The sequence below is a fragment of the Aristolochia californica genome, unplaced genomic scaffold, assembly GCF_029961685.1.
Source record: "Aristolochia californica isolate CCGP_79_NKW_82.1479 unplaced genomic scaffold, dmAriCali1.0.hap1 SCAF_15, whole genome shotgun sequence".
Taxonomy (NCBI): domain Eukaryota; kingdom Viridiplantae; phylum Streptophyta; class Magnoliopsida; order Piperales; family Aristolochiaceae; genus Aristolochia; species Aristolochia californica.
The window spans coordinates 18689276-18705983 of record NW_027181826.1 but is presented as its reverse complement, the minus strand read 5'-3'; the positions used below and the strand labels follow the sequence as shown (position 1 = coordinate 18705983).

The 16708-nt window shown below is 36.5% G+C and overlaps 3 protein-coding genes across 5 annotated transcripts; 1 reads left to right on the top strand and 2 right to left on the bottom strand.

Moving 5' to 3' along the window:
• Positions 1–801: 801 nt before the first annotated feature.
• LOC137951611 (protein CLT2, chloroplastic) lies at positions 802–4959 on the bottom strand. Of its 3 annotated transcripts, XM_068798392.1 has the most exons (11): positions 4287–4959; positions 3871–4016; positions 3304–3341; positions 2929–3044; positions 2627–2726; positions 2501–2536; positions 2334–2384; positions 2089–2212; positions 1722–1847; positions 1468–1640; positions 802–1308 (listed from the first exon to the last, which is right to left on the bottom strand). In XM_068798392.1, exons 1-10 carry the CDS (start codon positions 4709–4711, stop codon positions 1483–1485), a joined length of 1320 nt encoding a protein of 439 aa, XP_068654493.1. In that variant the 5' UTR covers positions 4712–4959; the 3' UTR covers positions 802–1308; positions 1468–1482. The 3 variants fall into 3 exon arrangements, with proteins under 3 accessions (XP_068654493.1, XP_068654492.1, XP_068654494.1); XM_068798391.1 differs by lacking the exon at positions 802–1308 and having other exon boundaries at positions 1358–1640; XM_068798393.1 differs by lacking the exons at positions 802–1308; positions 2501–2536 and having other exon boundaries at positions 1358–1640.
• A 2887-nt stretch (positions 4960–7846) lies between these two features.
• On the top strand, positions 7847–10907 carry LOC137951612 (uncharacterized). The gene is made up of 5 exons (XM_068798394.1): positions 7847–8025; positions 9800–9859; positions 9980–10063; positions 10160–10329; positions 10430–10907. Exons 1-5 carry the CDS (start codon positions 8004–8006, stop codon positions 10526–10528), a joined length of 435 nt encoding a protein of 144 aa, XP_068654495.1. The 5' UTR covers positions 7847–8003; the 3' UTR covers positions 10529–10907.
• A 1679-nt stretch (positions 10908–12586) lies between these two features.
• Positions 12587–15187, bottom strand: LOC137951778 (gamma-glutamyl peptidase 5-like). The gene is made up of 4 exons (XM_068798684.1): positions 14716–15187; positions 13652–13801; positions 13152–13319; positions 12587–13062 (listed from the first exon to the last, which is right to left on the bottom strand). The coding sequence occupies exons 1-4, from the start codon at positions 15016–15018 to the stop codon at positions 12955–12957; spliced, it is 729 nt and encodes a 242-aa protein (XP_068654785.1). The 5' UTR covers positions 15019–15187; the 3' UTR covers positions 12587–12954.
• Positions 15188–16708: the final 1521 nt, after the last annotated feature.

Here is a 16708-nt window from a genome sequence, read left to right as displayed (position 1 = left end):
GATAATCATTTCATATATTTTATACTTTTATTTATTTATTAATGGTCTATATTGAAATAAAAGATGCAAATTATATTACTAAGATGTTATAGTTCATATTAATGATTGATGATTAACTTATCATGGTATGGTGTTTCCTTAGTTTTTCCTTTGCTGTTAGACTGGCTAAGTGTATCCATGATACATTTCCATTTTCAATTGAGGCGATTCTACGTTTTTCCAGCATACTATGAACTGAGCCTTGTGCTGTAGTGCATGCCTCATAAAAACACCAGCCTGTTAAGGCATACACTTCTGATAATCCCTCAACATTAGCCATATGCAAAGGGTCAGTCCTAGGGATTAAATATGATTGAGCCTGTACTTAATCAATGCTACGAGGTTCAGATTACAAAATGCCGAATGAAGAATTGAAACACCTGAATATGGATATATGTGCAAGTAGGATATTAGTAGATGGACTTACAACAACTATAGAATTTCTAATTGAGTTACTACGACACTCAAATGGTCAGTGTAAATGAAGATATGAATGTCAAGAAATGCCAAACAGCAGGACGCATCACAGGGACCCTACTATTTGGATGGGATATGATGTTGAACAAGGTATCCCCTAAAGTGATCACCTATAACATTTTAATATATGATGCTTTTTAGTTATTGCCATATTCTTTGTATTCTTTATTTGCATAATGAGAAGCAAATGCAAGGTTCTCATTCCGATCAAAATTACTTATACAGAACTGATTCATGGTTTAAGGACCAAAGACTGTTTGTAGAGATGTAGAAATATGGGTTTTTTTTGGTAAGTTGCTATATAAAATTCTGGAAGAACTATTGCAAGTAGTGTGAGTGAAAAAACATTTAAACTGTATGAAGAAATGGCTGGCAAGGGGCTTGGGTTCCGCTCCTTACCTTGTGCGCTGTCTGGGAGACTATGGAAAGGTTGATTTATTGGAGAAGCAACTGTAATGACCTGAGTATGCTGGGTTCAAAAACTACGGTCTTCCTTTTCCTTGTCAAACCATGACCATGATCAAAGGGCTTGAATTACTGCTAAACACTTCGAGACTCTCACCTTCTATTAGAGAAATAAGCAGTCCTGCTTTCTCCAACAGGCGGCCCTTGTATAAAATTGGAGGGTTTGGTATAAATGTGCAGATATTATTGTCTAGGAGTTGTCGAGCTACTGCTGCTACACTCTTATTCTCTTGCACCGTCTTGTCATATTTTCTGATTTCTGTCACCACGTGATGTTTTCTTATATGGCTTTGCCTTTATTATCTTCTGATATTTCTCTAGTACGTACTGTCATGAAAAACACTGCTTCAGAAAGTTGAAATCCAAATGTAGTTACAGAAAGATGAGCGTATAGTTTTTATGTAAAGTTTTGAACACCAATTTCTAAAAGATAATTCATTCTGGAATATATAAACAAGAATGGAACAAAAAAAAAGATGAGTCAACCTATCATTGAATCAATCAATTTTGTTTTGAGCTCTCCTTGGCAGGTTGAGATAAATTGTAGAGTAGCAAACCCGAAACAAGAAAGGCACTTCCAATGGCTAAAAAGGGGCTTAAGGGCTCACTTTGGGGAAGATTAGGTAGAGGCAACGTAAGAACATATATAGTGATCGGCACTGCAGACAAAATAAAATAAAATTAGCTTGAAACAATAAATAATTCTCTATTTTAAATCAATATTGATGAGAAGAAGGTACCAGATAGTGTTGCCACAAGAGATGTAACCACTGCAGATGAAATTTTAAGAAGTGACAGAACCGCTATGTTGAAACCCATGTTGACAGCAATGTACAGCAACGGAAGAAATGGAGCTCCTTCACAGCCTGAATTTAACAAGTTGAATCGGATTGCTTAGCTAGATCTCTAGATCATTAAGAGTTTGTAAGTAGAAATAGAAAAAGTTTGCTGTTTATTCCAGTGACCTATGTTCCTTTTCCATGATCCACATATGCACCAACAAAAGTTGGGGAGTAGAGGGATGGAAATTAGCAGAGAATCATGTCAGGCATCAACAGATAGCCTACAGAAAAGAGAAAAAAGTGAGAAAGAAATAGAAAAACTTGCCTGTTACATTGGCTCCTATATTCAAAAAGCAAGCTGCACCATCTTTTAAGTAAGATGGAAGCTCAGCAAAAGGTATTCCTCTCAAGTTTGAGAGAAAAGGAAGAAGTAGCAAAACAAAAAGAGCCTACAGGTAAGAAACAGCAATCAGAATCACTGATAATAAGGAAGTTGTCTTCATATATATGAGCTTAGTATTTCAGACCATGAAATTGGAAAATTAAAGTATAGTGCAAGAACTCAATAACCTGGAACCCAGATCCAAATGAATTTACAACAAATATGTCAAGAGACTTTCCCTGCACATTAACAAATTGAAGTTTACTCCCAGACAGCCAGCTTGACTAGAGGACAGCAAAGAAGAGTAAATTCATTATAAAGAAAATGAAGTCAAAAGCAAAGTTATCAAGCAAACCTTAAGGTGCTTTTCAGCATCAACAAAGACGAACTCCTGTTGATCATGCATATTACTTTCTTAAAATTGATTGCACTAACCTTAATCCAAAGCATAACCACATACATAAGTGTTATGGAATACAACCTTGATAATTGATGCAGCAGCTTGAAATCCCGATGATGCAATCATTAACATGGGCCACATAAACTCTTCTTGGGTGAACATTTGACCATGATCTACCCCACTGCAGTCATAGTGGATATGCAGTATTGAAATTAATAAAATTTCTCGGTGACTATAACATGATTTATGCCTAATGTCTCACATCAAATGCTAGCAAATGCATTTTAGTCATTCATCACTCATAAAATGGGGCTTTTGTTTAGTCTACAAAAAAATATTAGGCAAGATGATCATTGCAAAGTATATATTTATATAAATAATACCTTGTCATAGCTATAACAACACCAGAAGCAACGAGCAAGCAGCCCAAAATTTGTTTAAGAGAGTACTTTCGTCCAAGAATAAGTGATGAAAAGACAAGCTGCCATACTAAGAATGTCTGAACAGCAAAAAGGGTAAAAAGTCACAATGCCTAGTAAGAGTGGATAGTCAAGAGAGAGAGAGAGAGAGAGAGAGAGAGAGAGAGAGAATTCTCTATGGATATTGAATCAAATAATAAGATACATATCAAAAATCGATATTTAAAGAGATTATTTCAGTTACTCAGCACCCAAAGATGGATTTGTATAACTTTTCAAAAAAATAAAAGATAGATTTGTATAGGGTTGTACATAAACCAATGGGAAACGAAATATCACCTGGGATAATATTGGTATAGCTGGTCCTGGAAGCATAGCTAAAACAAAATAAGTATAAAAAGTCATCAGTGGGAGAAATGGTTATCCAAAAGCTACTACACCAATCTGTTTTCCTGTAGTGTGTAGTGTTTTGTTTTTCTGTTGTAAACAACATATGTTCAACTAGGTCAAATATGACAGACTTAGGATAATTGAGTACAATTAGAACCTCTTATATAGAAAAAAATTGATCCAGGAGATGGAAATCATGCTAATCCATTAGCTGGACACTTTCACCAACTTATTTAATACCAAATCTCTTTCAAATCTCAAGTTCCCAAGGAAATCTCTTCCTCTTTATGAAATAGTGCTAATTGTGTGAAAGGTGGCTTGTTTTTCACAGAACCCCTAGTTTCAGATATTGTCAATAAAACTCTTCAGCATAGGGTAACTAGCACAAAATCCACCTTATAAAAAGCTCAGTTCCCACAATTATTCAGCTTTTAACTCTACATAAGTGCAATCATTCAGTTTCCAAAAGGAAGAAAAATCTCAATCAACTCTGACCCAAAGAAAAACTATGCATACCTGCTGCAGCCATTCCAGAAGCAACTCCAAGAGCTTCTAGAAAACCAATGGTCATAAAGTGTGACTTTGGAAGTGCTAGCATTTCTTTTGTAACAATTCCAGCATAATAACGTCCATAAAGAATAGAAAAGTACATAGCTACATACCTGCAATTGACAAGATATCTATAAAAAATACATCATCTGACAACTAAATCACAGTTATACTTATACCCAACCCTTATGTCTAGCTAAAGAATAATGATGCAACTCGAACCATTGTTCAGATATCTGGCTCTCATCCTGAATATGACATGGCCAGAATTCGTCACCTTTTTACATTCGTACGCATCATTTCCAATTTCTTCGCACTATTGCTGAGATAACCAAAAATTACAAATGATTTTTTGAAGAAAAATAAGAAAAATGGAATTGTACCCAAACGTTGTAATCTGAGCCAAGAAGAAAGGGTACTGTTGCATGGGAACAAGCGCAAGCTTGTAAAGAACTCGGTTCATCACCGACAAAGCCACAGTAATTGCGGAGCCAAAAGCGATTCGTCTTCCATTTCCCACTATAAAATCTCCCTCGTCGTCTGAAAAGCTCGGCTCGGCATCCGAAACGAAGATTCTGTAGTCGCGTTTCCGGAAAACAAAACGTTCAAAGAAAGCTCTTCTGCTTGAATTGAGAGTACTAGTAAAGGATGATCTTGTGGCAGCAACTTCATGCATATTAGGGTTTTTCCGGTCTGAATTAGTGACTCTTGTACTATTTTCGTGTGATCTGGGACTTGTATGATGATGGGTATGGTAAACGGAGAAGAGATTCAAGCGGAGAGACAAAGAAACATATGAAAGTCCCATGAAATATCCTGGTATGGTCAATTTGAACTATCGTTGTTGTTTACCGGCTATGCGTGGAGCAGAGGAATCAGAGAAGGGAATTGGAACGAGAATCAGGGAAACTCAACAAAGGCTTCGATTCTTTGAACTTTGAAGACGGTAAATATCCTGTTATACTCAATTTGAACTATCGTTGTTGTTTACCGGCTATGCATGGGGCAGAGGAATCAGAGAGAGGAATTGGAACGAGAATCAGGGAAACTCAATCAAGGCTTCGATTCTTTGACCTTTGAAGACGGCAGGAGAGCACGTGGGAATCATGTGACAATATATTTTTCTTTGAAAAATGCTAAGCTGCATTGATGGGGAAACTAAAATGGTTTACCTGTGACGTGGTATCCCATGTGGATGCTTTGTAACTATACCACGTCAGCAAAGCAAGAACCTTTTGTGTTTTTTTTCTTCTCTTACTAACCCCTTATCCGTGACGTCGTAGACCTTCACCATCTATTTTAGCTTAACATAAACCCTAAACCCTCATACCTTGTATATTTTTTTTCTTTCTACAAATTTTAATATAGTATATGTTAAAGAGCAGATATGGAAGTATTTTATATGACTCTCACAAAGCTAAATTAATATGGTGAGTCTCACAGAAGAATCCAGTTAAATGTGTTTTAGTTATGTTAATCTTTTATTTATTTTCAATTGTTCAATTGTTATATGACTTATCTTTTAGTGTTTAACTTTGGGTGTAACTTGGATAAAGGTAGTTTAATTATAATTGAATTCTACTTGTTTTCTCTATTATAAATAGAAACTCATGTACTCAAATTATATAAGTTAGTGAAGTTTTTCTTTTTTCCATAAGTTCAACATGGTAGCAGAATGGGTTATGTGAGTTGACTTGGTTAACTTTTCATATTACAAATCATATATTGACGGAAAGATTTTCAAATCGACTTTCCAACACAAATAATTTTGGCAATCAAAGCTTTTAACAAAAAAAAAATTGATATTTGAAGTAGCAAAGGTCAAACTGTAAGAGAAGTTCAAGCAATAGTAGAAAACTTCAATTTTTGAGCCGTTTTACTTCATCAAGAATGAGATTTTATATAGAGATTTATATTTCAAAAGAAATATCTGTAAATTTATTTTCTACTTTAACAAACCAGTTCTCAATCTGAGTTTTCTAGAGGGATATATCAATTTCTCAAGGGTCAATGGGCATGCTTGCCAAAGAAGAAATAATACTCAGTTAAGCCAAATTACGGAGCCCAAAATCTATCAACTTCTTCCTCTAAAAATAAATATATTTCACGAAGAAAAGATATTTGGATGAAAGGTATCAAAGTCTAGTTTCAAAAGGATAAAATTTCATATCAATCTGAGTTATAATAAAGGATATATTAGAATTGGAGTCGGCAAGGGTCTAGCAACAAAATAAAGAAAATCAAAAGGTCATAAAAGATTTAAGAACAAATATTTTTATGTAAAATTAGATATCAATTTAAGATCTTTGAGTCTAGTTTCTCGAGGAACAAACTTTTTGTGATTTCGAGCTATATTTTGGAGATATCAATATCATAAGTGCCAAAAAGTCAATTCTGCCAAAAATCTTTTTTTTTTTCCTTATTTTCTCTCATATTATCTCTCTATGCATTGACATGAATTAAGTTTCTTTTTCACCTAAAATCTGAGTTTTTGAGCCAAATTTCTCTTCTAATTTGAGAGTTTTGGTAAGACTTAATCGCTCCATGATGTATTCATTCAAGGTATGCAATATCTTACTTCAATGTAGTTCTCAAGTTTTCATTTTTTTTACTTGGTTGTGTATCTTCTGCATAGTTAACTCCAAAAAATTATAGTCACCCCAAAAAAGTTATACTTGGTCAAGTTTATTAAGTTCTACAGTTATAGTATCCCCTAGATTTTTTTTTAAAAGGTCTCTTTGGAAGTATTAGTGCTGCATATTCGCTTCATTCCGGTTACAGTTATTTTCCTCTAGTATTTCTTCATTTTATCATCTGGTGTTTTTATCACTTCAACGAATGCCTAGACCCACTACCTAAAAACTATAGAAGTGTGTCCAATATCTAACTTGAATCAAGTATTTTATTCTTCAAACAAAAGGTGATTTGTGTTTGAGTTACCCTTCAAAAGTGAGTAGTCTATTGGTTAAGCCCTAAATTTGGGCCATTTTTTCGCCTTTAAAATTGTGCGGAATGTGTTTCAGACTATGACTATTTTGACTGGTGTGTGGAGCTTTATCATATGACTAGGAGTGGTTTTCTTATCCCATATTGTATTTTATCCAAGTTGAGCCCCTATGTCCTTTTTATCCTCAGTTTGAGGGGGAGAAGTTAAAGAAGAAATACAAGAAAGATGTATTTTGTTCCACATGTTGTGGTAATTTTTATGTGACAAAAATATTCAATAAAGAGGGAATAAAAAAATACCCTATCAACCTTAATATCATCAAATCGACATGAGTATGGGTCGTGCATTCTTCATAGTCTATTAAATTTTTGTTAGTAACTCCAAATTTTCATGTTATCGATATAAACATTTTAAATAGAATGTGATCGCTCGTTTATGAGCCCCATAACGTATATTTTAATTTTATGCAAATGAAATGTACAAAAGTCGGATAGACATACAAACTCTTGAATTGACCTATTAGATAATTCATGACTCAGAAAGTTGTGTAGTATTGTTATTGTTATGGTTTAAGATCGTTGTCAATGTATTTCAGATACATATATCTAATTTCCATGAGTCTTATATTGTATACTTAATATGCACCATACTTTGGCGATAGAGTATCGTGTATATATGTAACAAATTATAGTATGATGAGAGCTATAGGAAGATGTTAGTTGATTAGTATGCACCATACTTTGGCGATAGAGTATGGTGTATATATGTAACACATTATAGTATGATGAGAATGTTGCAAAAATTAGTTGATTAGTATGCACCCTACTTTGATTTTGACCTTGATTGTCGATTCCAATTCTGTTTTAATTTTTAACGATCAAATTTTCACGCCTACACCAAATCATTAACACGGTAGAGATGATCGGTCAGTGACTGTTCATCTTCTTCAGTAATATTCATAATTAAAATTATTTTCGTTAATTTCAAATGGCGGTCTATATTAGAGGCGGTGGTTAGGCCAGGCCGCCTGTAAATGGCCTATAAATAGTCGTCGTGTCTCGTCTTCGTTCCATTTTCTTGCTATCAGCGCTAGGGTTTGCAGCTCAGGTTTTTCTGTTCTCATCAGCTTATTCTCTCAATCACAAGAGTAAACATGCCTCGCCGTAGCTCAGGAGGTGATGTATTGTGCCTGTTCGTTTCTACTGACAACTTAACGTTTTCCCGCTACCCTCCCTAGTTACTTGGTTTTATGTTTTTGGGGTTTTTTGTATTCTTCAGAACAATCGTGCTCTTTGATGAGTTCGGTTGTTATTTTATATGCATATCACAAGTCGTTTCCACCATGTTATTGATGTCTTTGTATGGCGATTATTTTATTGATCATCTGTAATATGTTAACGATCTCCTGAGAATGCTTACAGTTTTTAGGCTTTTATGACTTGTATTTTTATCCTTTCTTTCCAATTATACAAATATGGGCTGTGATACTCTAGAAGTCTTTTGCCCCAAATTTTTTATGCATTACCGGAAATGTTAGTCTGTTTCGGTGAGAATAATCAGAATGCCTCTGCGCTGATTGCTTCTCAGCAACCTGTTTTTATGTTGTTTTCGAGTTTAGTATGTAGAGTATATATATATATTCATCTGATCCAAGACGAAAAGTCATTTCGTGCGAAACATGCTGAGACAACTATCTCAGCCATCCGGTCATGATTGGACGGCTGAGATAGCCATTGATCGGATGGTTGCGATAGCAGTTGATCATGATCTGATGGCTGAGATAGTATTTTGCATGTTTCGCACCAAATGGTTTTATTACATCAATGTGAAAGGACAGATTTTATGATAATAGACAGGTTTTCTGCTTTTGTTCAGCGTTAGACAATTTAAGATCAAATAGAACCTCATATATTTTTTTGTATCTTTTGCATGTATGTGTTAGGTGACGTGATAAAAATCAGTATGGTTTTCTTATTCAAATGAATTACCACACATGTAAATCAAGTTGCTGGATGTTGCTTATCAAGTTACATCAATGTGAAAGTATGGATTTTGTGATGATAGACAGGTTAGCTCCTGCTGCTTTAGCGTTAGACAATTTGAGATCAAATAACAATTCTACTGACTATAGAAATAGCAGGAGCTCATAGAACCTGTTCTGAAATAGTGGATTTAAAAAAAATTCTGGTAAAGGAAGAAAATAAAAACAATTACTGTTGGTTGTCTAAAGTTGCTTGGCCTTGTAGGTCTTTTCTTTGGAACTCTGATCTGCCTGTATGTTTTGACTGGGGCCAAGTTAGAAGTGGATTGGGGTGATTATCGAGTATGTACATTCCATTTGCAAGTCCATTTGTTTTAAAAGATTTGTGCAGAAGGCATTTTAAAAAAAAAAAAGATTTGTGCAGAAGGCATTTAAAAAAAAAAAAAGATTTGTGCAGAAGGGACTTCATTCTGTGGGAAGAGTAAAGGTGATTTTATCTGAAAGGACAGTGATAAGTCCTGTACCATTGTCAAGTGTCGGCCATTGTCTTTATAGCTAGTGCCGTGTACTGTATCAATATGTGGAAGTAGAGAGAATACTTGAAATTGGGGAGTTCTTCAACTGTTTGTCCTAATGACACATTGGGAATGCAACTTTTCATGGGTCTGAGATGGTAAATATGAGAATGCAAAGTATGCTTGGTGTGTGACAAAAACTGTTTATGTGGCTAAAACTGTAGGTTGTATGTCACTTTAGAAGCCTTCTTTTTTTTTTTTTAAGTACGTGCTTTAGAATGGTAATCTGTTCTGCTACAAAAAAGGGGGGTCACTTTGTACTCTTTAATCCTTTCTTTCTACTTATCTGCTCTGTAATATTTGTCATGTTAAGTGTTGTATCGTTTAATTTCTTTGTTGTATGTAGTTCACTGGTTCTGCCTAATAATTTACAGATTGCACAAACTTATACAGGTAGGCCTGCTCCTCGTGCGGCTCCCCGTGCTGCCCCAGTGCGAAACCCACCTCAACCAGGTGAAATTTATCTCCTCTGTCTGAGGCTTTATATAATTACTGTCATATTTGGAATATGCATTTTCCTAGTCAATATGCACAACCCTTGGTTCTGACAATTATTTTGGTCTGGTTGTATAGCTAATCATGCTCCTCCTCCAGCACCTGCTCAGAGCAGGGGCAGTGGATCTTTGCTGGGCGGTATCGGTTCCACCATAGCTCAAGGTAATTCGATTGAATATTTTTTATTTCTGTATCTTACAGTCTCTATAGCTATGCTAATTTCTTTTACCAAATGGTGCTATCTTGCTATATTTTCAGGAATGGCATTTGGAACTGGTAGTGCTGTTGCACACAGGGCAGTGGATGCAGTCATGGGTCCACGTACTATTCAACATGAAACTGTGGTTGGTGAGGCAGCAGCTGCTGCTCCAGCTAACTCGACCAGTGTGGGTGATTCTTGTGGAATCCACTCAAAGGCTTTCCAAGATGTAAGCTTCCGACCTGTCATTTACGTCCCAAGTCTGTCGAAAAATTCCATTTTTGCGGACTCTTGTTGATTACCTGTCTGCGTTTTTGGCTGGCTTGCAGTGTGTGAATGCCAATGGGACAGACATTAGCAAGTGCCAGTTCTATCTTGAGATGCTCAACGAGTGCCGAAGGAGTTCTGGCGCTGTCCTTGGGGCTTGAATGTCATTCTCTCAGGATCTCTGGGTTCGAGGGATAACTGGTCTTTACACTGCGTGTAAAAGATAATTCAAGGTAGCAATATTTGATAGGACTAGCGATAATTCATGGTCCCAATATTTGATGGGACAAGCGACTCCGGTTGTTATTCCTATTCTTAGGGGTTAATTTCCAATAATCGGTCGACTGTCCAGCCTGCCGGACACTGGAAGATTTAAAAAAAAACTTCTTAAATTATTAAACGTGAACTACTTAGTGAATGAAGCGTGTTGAACAACTGTCGTTCTGCATGCTGTTAGCTATGGATGTACTGGAGGTTTTTTTTAGTGGGTTTTGATATGCATGCTCAAATAAATAAATATTCATGTTTGTGAAATTGGCAGTTGCTGTGTTGTAAAGAAACTCTTTGTTATAGGAAGCTGGTGAGTGGGGGAATCTCTTTGTTATATGAAAATGAGTGGGAATCTCTTTGTTATATGAAAATGAGTGTGTCCTCCCCTGTTTTAGATGCTGGTGAGTGGGGGTGGTTACGGGAAGGGCCTTGCCATTTTGGTTTGGATATGCATGCTCTTCCCTCAAACAGCAAGGGGGATGGGCTGGGGTGGAAGGTCTTGGTTTTGGTATTCTGGCATTGTATTTTGTTTAAAATTAAAAGTATTTAATGATAATTTTTTATAATACATAATAATAAGATGGTTTAACTTAAATATAAAATTAAAAGTATTTAATGATAATTTTTTATAATACATAATAATAAGATGGTTTAACTTAAATAAATAGATGTTATTTGTTCTTTCCATCATATAAATCTATTGACCCGTGATTTGGACCTTATTTGTTATTTAGGTTTAGGGTTTGAGTTAAATAAATGTGTTAGGATTAAGTTAAGTTTGATTTTTATGATGGTAGTTTAATTTTTTCTAACTTAAGAAAAATTAAACTATTGTCTTACGCGTCGTCTTCCTAAGCGGTGGGCCAGCGGGCAATGCCAACAGAGGCGGCGTTCTGACGGTATGCAGAGAGGGAGGTCGAGAGGTTCTGCAATAGATGTTCGGCCTCTTGTGTTCTATGACGGAGGTCGAGAGGCAGGAAAGCCAATGAGAGGGGGTAACAGAGGGAGGAAGGCCTCCCTCTCGACCTCCCGTACTCTGTGATGGAGGTTGAGAGGGAGAGACCGTAGAGAGGGAGATTAGAGAGAATGCCGAAGCCGAGAGAGGGGGTGAGCAAGCCGAGAGAGGGGTGCGGGAACGAAGTTGTTTACAGTTTGGACATGATCTCCTGAGTCATGTACCTTAGGACATGATTACATTAGTTTAATTAATGCAATTTAACTAGATTAAATAATAATTTAATTATTATTACTATTAAACTAACTTTTATTATAGTGTAGTTAATTGTTGTTATTGCATTAAGATTACATGTTGATCATTATAATTAAAGATACAATATTAATTATTGAAATTAATTAATTGATCGTTAAGTATGAATTAATTGTTAGTCATTGAAATTAATTAATTAATCCTTATAATTGACTAATTGTAGTGGTCCAAAACTGGAAGGGTACTCCTGAGCTGGCAATCACTTCATAACATACGCGGGCTAGATCCTGGATCCGAACAAAAACCTTCCCAATCCACCACCTGGCCAGCGAAGGGATATATTTCTGCTGCCATTCCTCCGCCGGCTTATACCTACGGTTTCTCGTTCCCTTTGCTGCCGCTATTCCTCCTTGGAGTTACAGTCGTCCATCTTCTCCTTCCTCTCTCTGTGGTTAGTCGAATACCGCCCGCACACCCAATTCTTCTATTCTTCCCTCAATTCCGCTTGTTCACCGTGCAAGAAAGTCGACTTTTATCGTCCATGCCAACGTGCAGAAAGCAGAACTCTTTAAGGCTGAGCTCGTCGATGCTTACGGGTTTAATCGATCTGTTTACGTGGAAGTTGATGGAAACTAATGAAAGCAAATCCATTTATTGTTTAAGTAATATATATCACCTGTAGCCATCATTTGTTACGCTAACGTATCAACCTTTTTTTTTTATCGATAAATACGCAAGGAAATAGAAAATTAATAGCTGGATGACTTGTACAAATAGAATGGAACATTAACTAAAAAGAAAAGTAACCACGTTCATTGCTGGAGCGTAGATACTCGTTTATCTGTCGGCCACAGGAAGAAGAAGAGTTTCCATCCATATCTTCTAATTCGTCTTTCTGAAACTGTCATGAACCGCCCATCATAATATTACTTATTAGGCGTTTACCAACAAATTAAGCTCCTGCAGCATACTCGTTTTCGATAATGGTCTGGCTGAAAATGGAGGAAAGCTACTTGAACCAAACATTAGTTATTCGGAACACTAAATTTTGATAGTACACGACAAACATATATACATGGTTGATCTTCGTATCTCGACTGGTGATGAAAACTACAAAGTCAGGGTCCCCTTTAGAAACCCCCTGCAGAGCTTCTTCCATGTTTCCTTGTCGGGTTCCCCTTTCTCAAAGCTAGCCTTGGCTGCATCAGCGAGAGAATCCTGCAACAAAACAGAGCAGCTTTACTTAATTTTTACTTCTTTCTTTCTTCTATTTAAAAATTCTACTTTAATTGAATCCGTGAACTCACCTCAATGGCATAGCGAGCTTGAAGACGTTCAATGAGGTGGACGAGAATGCCTTCGTTGTACTCCGGATGGCCCTGAATACCCATAGCGTGGTCACCACACATGAACATTTCAATCCCCGTCTTCTCCGACCAAGCAATCACGTCGACGTACGGTGGCAGTTCCTTCACCTGCACAAAGACGTCCCTCAAAATTCTTTACACCCCCTTAAATCGCTTCAACCACCAAGATCGATTAGAAAATCCGATGAAGACCCACATCTTTAAATCGTTAAAGAAGCATCGGAAATGAGAAAGGTTTCGAGATTTCTGTAGAGTGATACTGAAACTCATATGCAAATTACAAATATTTGCCCTGTTAAAACCAAGAAAAGATCGAACATGAACCATGCTTTCGACGATTTTGTCTAGTTGTTTCCAGGCATAAAGAAATAGTAAATAAGTGGCCTCAGAGCAACGAGGAATATTTCAAGTAAAGAAAGCTTAAATTAGAAATCACTGACCTCATCTCGATGGAATTCGATCACGGAGAGCTGAGAAGGAATCTGCAATTTAGAGAGGAGCTTCGTGGGGTAAACGCTGACGGTTCTCATCCCAATGTCCCAACCAGTTGTGGCTCTGCCCGTTTTCCCACCCAACGCCCGGCTTAGAATCTGCGGAAATCAACCACGGAAACTCGTGAGGACTCGACTCAGAACCATGGAGTGGACTCAGATATCAGAACGATTATTTTTATTTCTCTTGTTTCATTAGAGAATAGATGCAACTGGTGTTCGGTCATCCATAAATCTGAACCGGTCCCCAAATTTAATGAGGAGCATGGCCCAAAGTTAGCGAAAAGGAAATCACTCGTTTTTCAATTTGGAGCTGTTGAAGCCTCTGAGAATCAGATACTCAGAGATTGAGAGCTCTGCAATTTTCTTTTGCCGTAATAAACAGGAGTACAGACTAGAGACGGTAATTTTTTTTTCTGGGTCAGAAGAAAGAAGACGAAGGACTTTCTATGGTAAGTCCAAAAAATAAATAAGACAAGCTGACAACTGTCACTTTTTACAGTTGGTTCTTCTTGTCTTCTTAGATTCATCCTTAGGAGATAAATGCATCAGAAAACAGAGATCTTTTCCATATATATGAGAACGGATCTTCTCCATCAAGAGAACCAATCATACCGAAACATCGACTGGGGATTTAAAAAATGTAAAAGACTTTAAAAAATAAAACCATTTCGTTAGGAAAAAAGGGGATTCCGGCCGCTCGAGATCAGAGAGTTTAAGATTTGAATTAGATGGATGGAAGTTTCATGTAAAAGGGATGGAATCCAAAATGCTTATCGCCAAGGAATAAAGAAAAGAAAGCTCCATATAGAATGAGTATCTCTATTTTCTATTTACCCTCATTCTAAACCAGATGCTATGTCACTTTTTGGTCATAAAAACCCCACCCAAATCCGAATTCAAGACAGTTTCTAAGTTTAAACTGAAAAAAGCAAAAATAGTTAACTCTCGAATCGCCTCTGCATTATTGTAAATGTGTTCCCCAAAACCTGTGGTCTCTAGAAAACACGCACCTGATGCCCAAAGCAAACACCGAGAATTTTCTTCTTCTTAGAATGCAATTTCTTCAAGAGAGCCAACAGCTTGAGGATCCAAACATCATTGCCGTGCGCATCGTTGCAGCTTCCTGTGATCACAAACCCATCATACAAATCAATCTCCTCTTCATCAGGAAACTCCCCATTGGCGACTCGATACCCATCCCACGTCTCCCCTTCCTCGCCCAGCATCCCCACAAACACCTCAAAATACCCTCCGTACTTCTTCTTCACGTACTCGGAATCCTCCGCGCACAGAAGCACTGCGAATCTCTTCATCCTGTGTCCTCGTTCTCCTCTACACAGAACCAGAAGCGAGAGAGAGAGAGAGAATCCAGCAGAGATGCAGCTAACACCTCCGCCTCTCTTCTCTCCCCCCTGCTTGGTTTCTACTTTCTAGACAAAAGGCAAGGAAGCACTGTAAGGGCGTTGTACTCACTCTCGCCTCTTTTGCCTCATTATAAAGAGACCAGTCCTAAAAGTGGGCAATTTGGAGTCACTAATTACGTCTCCTTGTCAATTTGGCCGTTGTCACTGATTAAGGTTCAGACCTCGGATAGAGACGAGGTCATAGCTCCTATTCAATTGGAAATGAATACAAGAGGAGAAAACGTCCGGAAGGTGTTTGTTGATATTCTTCAATGAATTTGCCCCCACAAAGGCCGCCAAGTTCATCCTACCGACCTATTTCCCTCTAGTCTTACAAGATACAGTATACTTATGTTCGAGTCGAGATTTATTTAAATATTTTGAACTAGCTTGAATAGAGTTTGGCTCGAGCTTTAACATTCATTTAAAACTTTTCATAAAATATAAGTCTCGAGTTTGTGCTCTAACATATATTTAAAACTTTTCAAAAAATACATGTCAAATAAATTGTATATAAAATTATGCATACATTTTACATAAAATTGGGAATGACTTTTACATAAAATTAGGTATAAGGATGACATCGAATCTAGCAGAGTCCGAACCTTGTTCAAGTCGAGTTTGATTTAAATATTTTGAACTCGAGCTCGGCCGACCCTAGCCTCAACCTAAAATTATAATCGAACTCGAGCTTAACCGAGTTCGAGTTTAACTTACATTTAATACTCTATATAAAATATATGTCAAGTAAATTATATATAAACTTATGCATACATTTAAAAAAAATGATAGGAAATGTTCAGGATTGAATTTCAATAATGGATTAAAATGCACCAATGTTAATTTTGTTTACTCTAAATGTTGTCTTGCTTATTTTGTAGTTTTTGAATTTGGCCATAAATTTACTATGGCCTACTTAATGCCCCTAGTTGAAAATTTATATTCTAAAAAAAACTAGAAATGTTTTTCCTATGATACATATTTCCAAAAAAAACCAGTTTGATTCGAAGCCACCCTACTCACAAGCTAACAAGGCGAGATAGGAAAATTTGGAGCTTGGCTTATTAAACTTTATGAGTCTTACTTCAAGTTTGTGCTCGAGTAGAGTTCAAGTAAAAATTGAACTAAGCTAAGCTCGAATAGTTTGCAAGCCGGTTTGACTTGGTGCCACCCTTAACTTCGAGCATGTGATATATCTGATTTGGTTCTATATTGTTTCGAATTAACTCAATGAACTCGGTAAGTTTTGACTGAGTCACACAATCAAGACTCAACACATTTTTATGTATTTTAAATAGATAAAAAAATAAATGGGTATGCAAAATATTTTTAAGATTTTTCAAACCTAAGCAATGTCATAAAATAGTCATAAATCTCGTGAGTAACTTGAGGCATCCAAATGGGAAAGCAATAAAAACTAAAAAAATTAGTTGTAATCCTGAAAATGTCATAAATACGAGTTTAAAACTTTAATCCCGATAACTATGAAAGATTAAAAATGGCTTTGTGAATGAAATATCATCACAAAATAGACTACGTTAAAATGGAAAACATTAGCATTTTTTGTTATTCACATTTCATCGTCGCAGTCTAGTTTAGC